Genomic DNA, 7,548 nt, shown 5'->3' on the forward strand with positions numbered 1-7,548 from the left:
TTAAATACTTTAATTTAACATTAATATCCTAAACAACCTCTTCTGTCGTCTTCTTCTTAACCTAAGGCTGACCCAGTATTATAAATTAAACATGTACATTCTTATTGCATTCCACATCATTTTCCATCATTCGGAAGAATATGGCAACTTAATTTTCCAACGCTCTTTTGTTTTGCATTTGGCTGATGCCCTTCCAATATTGATTTCTCATGCCATTTCAAACCTAGTTTAAGAATTACAGCTTTAACTTAACCGGGGGCACAACTCCTATTTAACACAGCAAAACCAATAGCCAAAGCACAATAAAGTCACATTTCTGTTTTTCATTTATAAACACAGTTAATGGCAACTGAAACAACAAGAAAGAAGCATATTACGCTGGAGGAGCTTCGGGAGCACAGCTCCCCCTCCGATCTATGGATCTCCATCCACGATAAGGTCTACGACCTCACCCATTGGATCAGAGACCACCCTGGTGGTGGTATACCCCTCCTCAACCTTGCTGGCCAGGACGCCACTGACCCATTCACCACCCTCCACCCTCCCTCTGCATGGAAGCACCTCGACCGCTTCTTCATCGGCTACCACCTCTCTGATAACCAGATATCTGACCTCTCCAAGGACTACCAGCTCCTCATCTCTGACTTCACAAAACTCGGCCTTTTCGAACAGAAAGGCCATGTTATCCTTGTTACCCTCTGCATCATATTCGCTCTGTTCTCCATCGCCGTCTTCTTCGTCATCGGTACCACCAGCCTCTGTGCCCACGTTGCTGCCGGCATTTTGATTGGTTTTATATGGACCCAATCAGGTTGGGTGGCCCATGACACGGGCCATGCCACTGTCATGTTAACACCATGGCTCAACCGCATAACGCAGCTTTTATGTGGTAATTGCCTTACAGGGGTAAGCATTGGATGGTGGAAGAGAACCCATAATGCACACCATGTCGCTTGCAATAGCCTCGACTTTGATCCCGATTTACAGCACATCCCTATCTTTGCTATTTCAAGCAAGTTCTTCAACACCCTCACTTCTTACTTTTATGAAAGAAAGATGAGGTATGATACTATAGCAAAAACTCTCATTAGTCACCAGCACTGGACATTCTACCCTGTGATGTGCTTCGCAAGGTTGAATCTCTTTGCACAGTCCATAGTTCTTCTTCTTTGGAACAAGAATGTGCCTAACAGATTCCAAGAGATACTTGGGGTGATGGTGTTCTGGGTATGGTATTCTTATTTAGTTTCATTTCTGCCTAATTATGGAGAAAGATTGCTGTTTGTAGGAGCTTGTTTCGTTGTTACTGGGATTCAGCATGTTCTATTTTGTTTGAGTCATTTTTCTACTAGGGTTTACGTTGGGCAGCCTCAGGGGAATGAGTGGTGCAAGGTACAGGCGACTGGGTCCCTTAATATTAGGTGTTTTCCATGGATGGATTGGTTTTATGGGGGGATTCAGTTTCAGGTGGAACACCATTTGTTTCCTCGGCTGCCAAGGTGTCATCTTCGAAGGATTGCTCCATTGGTGAGGGAGCTTTGCAAGAAACACAAGTTGCAGTACCCGAGCATTGGCTTCTGTGAGGCAAATAGAAGGACTTTGGCGACTTTGAAAGATATTGCGCTCCAAGCCAGGAACATGGAGGTTTCGGGGGCCAGGAATTTGGTGTGGGATGCTCTAAATACCTATGGTTGATATGTATATATATATATAAACATAATCTTCTGCGATCAAATTTGAAAATTTTGAATGAGTCTCTAAGTACATATTGCCCATCCGTTTACTCAATCTCTTGCCATAAGTTCTCATAATAATTTTTTATAGACTCAAGATTTTGTTTGGGATTATTTTTTATTATTTCTTAAAATAAAATTTTAATACAAAATTTTGAATTTTTTTTACTAAAACTTTGTTTTAATAAGCAATAATATATATATATATATATGCCAAGATTTTGATCTTTGTTTTGAATAACTTTCTAGCTACTTTTTTATTTTTAGATAATTATAATTTTATTGACAATTACTTTTTTATTGCTCATTAAATTTTTTTGTGGTAAAAATTTAATTTTCACAATTAGAAAAAGTTACTTTTCTCACAAGAATTTTACAATCAACTTTATAAAATATTATAGCCATCCCAAACAAGCCTTCAATTGATTCGTACAAATATCTACAAATTCTCATTTTCTTAATTGCGAAATTTTTTTTATTATTATTGAAATCCTATAAGGGCTTACACGTTAAAAAAATGATTACAAGTTTTTAGAGAGATCGATCCAAAACCCAATAATGCACAAAGAGCTAGCTACAATGAAAAGAATAATAAAAATCTATAGAGTAAATGATCCCTATCTATTACAAAAATCAAATAAAAGGAAAAGCCTACCGTAGAATAAAAGCCCCAGCTTGAATCAGCAACAAATACCAAATGGGTTCCTGCAGAAAGAAATGAAGCAAGAAAAAGCAATAGAAAAAATTACATTTGCCTGCATCAATTTATTTACAATATTCCAACTATGAACATCATATCTTCAGTTAAAGGCAGCTTATGGAGGAAGGATATCATGTTCATTTAAAAGATAATTTTCTCTTCATAAAAGACAATATGATCAATTTTATTATAAAGGTGCTAATATAAAAAATATGTAATATTCTTGTTATATATTCAAAATGAAGTTGCCAAGTGTCTCAAAGCTTATTATAAAGATATTTCTTGGTAATGGCACATTCAATTCGAGCATCTCAACTATGGAGGACTATAAAAATGTTTAAAGAAAAAAATGGTGAGAGTGTTGCTTTGTATCGAACACCGTGAACAATTAAGTGAAGCATGTCTACTCGAAAGGTATTTAAAAAAAAAAAAGCTTTCCAAGCGAATAAAGTTCAAGAGCCTGAAAGCCATTAGAGCTCATATATACATATATTATTAGAAAGCTAAGCTCACATGGTAAGAATAACTATTCATTTTCTTCATTTATGATTTTTAATAAAAAATATGGGTGTATTTCTAAAAATAAAAATCATAGGTCTTTAGAGTATTCAAGAAGTTTATGGCTGTCATTGAGAAAGAAATTTGACTCAAGAGATAGGAGTAGGTGGAAAAGTGACTTTACCCTTAGAGATAGGATACGAAATGAGCATACACGTGAAAAGGTTGGAGTTGCTCCAGTAGAAGATAAGATTAGAGAGAGTCGCCTTAGATGGTTTGGTCACATAAAAAGGTGGCCTTCCGATGACTCGGTTAGGAGAGTAGAGGTTTTAGATTTGACTTGTGTTAAGAAAGGTAGGGGTAGACCTAAAAAGTCTTGGTTAGAAAATATTAGGAATGACCTTTTTTTATTAGATTTAAATGAGATTTTGACTTTTAATAGGACACAATGGAGAAAAATGATGCATGTAGCCGACCCCACGTAGTGGGATAAAGGATTGATGTTGTTGTTGTTGTTGTTGTTGTATCAGAGCCATGTAATCTGATTGAGGAGAAGAATTCACATTAAAAGAATTTTATGAAGCTAACGAGATACATTGATATCTAACTATTTTAAGATCCCCTCAGCAAAAAGTAATAGCAAGAAGGAACAATATAACAATCCTTAACATTACGAAGAAAATGTTTAAAATAAGATCTTATTGAAGGAATTTTAAGCAAAATAAATTGTATGTGCAGTTTATTCGACAATCAATTGCTAATAAGAACTGTGTGTAGAGCATGGAATGGAAGAAAGCCTGGCATCTCCTGGTAAGAATAACTATTCATTTTCTTGTTTATTGATTGTGAGCCCATGGATTTCCAAGAAGCCATACAAAGTAAGGAGTGGAAAATTCTATGGATAAAAATATCAATGCAATTGAAAAGAATAACTCTTGGGAACTAGCTTAACCTCTAAATGAAACAAAGTGATTGGTGTAAAATGGATGTAAAAAGAAAAGGAGAATGCCAAAAAAGAAATTGAAATATACAAGGCAACATAGTGGCAAAAGGTTACAGTCAAAGAGCTAGCATAAAGTATAAAGAGATATTTGCTTCCATTGCTCGACTAGAAATAATTAGACTAATCTTTTTTTATTGGAGCTAAAAATAAATGTATAATACATGAAATGGATATAAAATTTACCTTCCTTAATGTTTTTAAGGATGAACTCAACATTCTAAAGCCACCAAGATTATAAATCAAAAGACAAGATGACAATGTTCTAAAACTAAGGAAGGCCCTTTATGGTTTGAAGCAATAATCAAGAGCATGGAATGGAAAATAGACAATAACTTATAAGAGAAATGTTTTATCAAATTTCATTACGAGCATGCCCTTTACATCAATAATAAGAATAAGGATGTTTTATTTTTTTAGCTTGTTGGTAAATGACTTAATCTTCACTGGAAACAATCTAAGCATATTTTGAGAATTCAAACAAGTAATGATTGAGGTGTTTGAGATTTGAGATGAGTAATATTGGGCTCATAGCTTATTACTGGGCATTGAAGTCAAACAAATGAAAGATGAAATCATTATCTCAAAAGAAGGTAATACTAAGGAAATATTAAAGAAGTTCAAGATGGATAATAGCAAACTTGTAGATATTCCTCTAAAAGATATATTCAAGCTATCAAAGAATGATGAAGGCGAGATAGTCTATCCAACATTTTTTAAGAGCCTAGTTGGGACTTTGCACTACTTAATGTGCACTACACTTGATATTCATTATGTTATTGGTCTTGTTAGTTGCTATATGGAGACACTAACTACCATTCACATAAAGACCACTAAAACAATCTAATATTGTATCAAAGATACAATCAACTTTAGTTTACTCTACTCATTTAATGATTTCAGGGAAAGATATATCGATAGTGATTGAGCTAGAGACATAAAAGATAAAATGACTACCACTTGTTATGTGTTATTCATTAGAGATGCATTTTCATCAAGATGTCAGAGAAACAATCAATTATTATCATATCTACTTGTGAAGAAGAATACATAGCTAAAACCTCAAGTATTTGTCATGCAATTATGCTTTTAAACTTGTTGAAAGAATTAATCTTTTCAAAAGAATAAGAAACAAGTATTCATATTGATAACAAGTCTGCAATAACACTAGCCAAAAATCTAATTTTTTTTAAGGTATAAGCAAGCACATTAATACATGCCATCACAACATCAAAGAATACATTGCAATGAAATAAGTGCAAGTTGAGTATGTGAAGTTACAAAATTAAATTGTTGATATGTTCAAAATTAAGTTTAAGATTGGGGTATTGAAAGTTAAACTTAATTTTTACCATGTCTAAATGAAAATTATATTCTACAATGTTGTCCTCCGAAAGGACACTGCTCATTACAGAGTGCAGAGGGTATACGACCGCACCATCCCGAGGGATAGAAATGATCGTAGGCGTCCATGCTCTTTGCAAGCGGGCCAATTGAAGGGCACATAGATTCGACATACGATCAACCATTGAAGATAGTGGCTCTTTCCAACGCACCCTGATGGGCGATAATATGCACGACCTTATCAGTGACATGGGGTTCCCCCACCTGATATATTAGCTCAAGTGGGATTTATTTGTTATGGAATTCTATTTTGCATGGGCACAAGCCCCCATGGTTAATTACATCTCAAGCTGGAGCTAAAAAAAACTCTCGATTAATGATTCGATATTAATCTTTCCTAAAAGGGATAGGCACAGAGAGTGGAGACTAAAAAATCCTACTCAAAGGGAAGAAAGATTCAAAGTGGCTTAGTCAACATTCATGGTTCACATTAATATCCGGAGAGACTGAGGCAATAAGAAGATAGTGAAAAAAAGGAAATAAATCATTCAAAGCAAAAAGAGGGAAAAGATGAAGGTGGCATCATCCATGTAACGTGGAGAAAAAAAAATGTAACGTGGAGAAGCAGCCAGGATTTATAGTCCTTAAAGAAAAGGAATTTACCCACCGATGAGGCGTACTACGAGACACTGAATATAGTATCCTTGAATCCTAGATCTAAGATGGGATTAGTGTTCTACATCCAATACTAATACCTTTGTCCTAGTAAATGCACATGGGCTTTTATCCTTCCTGAAAAGGAAAGTTAACTAACCACCTAAGTAAATAAAATCTATGTTGTCCAGTCTTTATGAAAGATAGATAGGTAAATCAGTTTTTAGAAGTAGGGCTGATATCTAGAAAGTTTTCTAATTGTCCTTGGACTTATGTATGATGAATGCTCCTAAAGATAATGTAATTAAAATTTTTATTTAGTTGGTTTCTAATGCAATGCATGCTAGTTGAAAAGGCTTAAATCAAGTATGCATGAGATTTTAAAATAGGCTTATAAAAATAAATTTTTAGAAGAGATTAAGCTTCCCCAGGTCTGACATCTCATCCTCAAATGTCAAATTATTCAGACTCTACCCGCAGGTGAGGAAGAGTCTTATTAGAAGGAGAGAGAAGAATATAATAATATGCATACAACCCCGGACAGTTTCGACTATTCCCTAGGTCATTAAATTTTTAGTTATTTAATTTAGATAAAATTAAATTTTAATTACTAATAGAAAAGGTTTCAGTCTTTATAGAGTTTAGCAAAAAATCAGGACATACACATGTAAGAAAGAAACCTAGAAAAAATATGCAAATTTTAATATGCACACAAAATAAACACATCAATATAAATCAGCTCAAATAAAGAAAGTCTAAAGCAAGTGTCGTATAAGTACAACCCAGAGTACAGAAAAGTAATGGTTGTTAGGCCCCACTGAAAACATCTTGGATTCTAATCCTAATGAATGACACAAGTCTTAAAAGTCAAGTATTTCATCTTCAAGTCTTCATATTCAGGTCTTCCTCTAGATTCTTCTATGGATTATCTCCAAAAGGGTACTCAATTGAGTAAGAAATTTTCCGTTAAGGGCTTTTCCTTCTCCCTTTGGGTATCTAGTATTTGAAATGCCATAATTTTGAAGACTTTCACATCTCAATATTATTATAAATTACATCAAATTACATCAGAGTCAAAAGAAAAAAATCTAGACTCTCCTATATAGTTATCCTAATAAAAATATCCCAAGCAGTTTATATTTCACATCCCAAGTAGTTAATATATGTACATAAGAAAATAAAGACATTTGGCCAAGCTCTTATTTATTTTGGGGGCTAAGCATTCTGGAGCATCTGTAGCAAGCATTTATAATTATTAATTAATTTAGCCCCCTTTATTTTAGCATTGTATGAGCATGACCACCTGCATAAAATCAAGTCAGTATAAGTCGTCCCTAACCTAAGGGTAGATCTAACGTACAATCAATCACATCGCAAATAAAATACAGTACATTAAGGAAATAAACACTCAAATTAATTCAAAGCAACCAACATACGTGCCACATGCAAAAGCGCCACAAAAGCAGAAAACATAGAAAAGGCAAATCACTAGCTTAACTTAGGACTAGAAGTGGTGCTCTAACAAATAATTATATGTCTGTGTAATAGGTCGTGTGGTTTTGGATAAGTCCTATGTCGGGTAGTTGGTTCAAGTTGTTTGTGATTTTATTTGTTAAAGG

General features: G+C 34.4%; 1 protein-coding gene across 1 annotated transcript; it reads left to right on the forward strand.

Annotated features, from left to right (window-relative positions):
- The first annotated feature begins 342 nt into the window (after positions 1-342).
- LOC110112964 (delta(8)-fatty-acid desaturase 2-like) lies at positions 343-1,695 on the forward strand. The gene has a single exon (XM_020845370.1). It carries the CDS (start codon positions 343-345, stop codon positions 1,693-1,695), a length of 1,353 nt encoding a protein of 450 aa, XP_020701029.1.
- Positions 1,696-7,548: the final 5,853 nt, after the last annotated feature.

The sequence above is a fragment of the Dendrobium catenatum genome, unplaced genomic scaffold, assembly GCF_001605985.2.
Source record: "Dendrobium catenatum unplaced genomic scaffold, ASM160598v2 fragScaff_scaffold_1557, whole genome shotgun sequence".
Classification (NCBI taxonomy): domain Eukaryota; kingdom Viridiplantae; phylum Streptophyta; class Magnoliopsida; order Asparagales; family Orchidaceae; genus Dendrobium; species Dendrobium catenatum.

Excerpts from the sequence above, each read along its gene's own strand:
- LOC110112964 (XM_020845370.1), top strand. The coding sequence starts at position 343 with ATGGCAACTGAAACAACAAGAAAGAAGCATATTACGCTGGAGGAGCTT.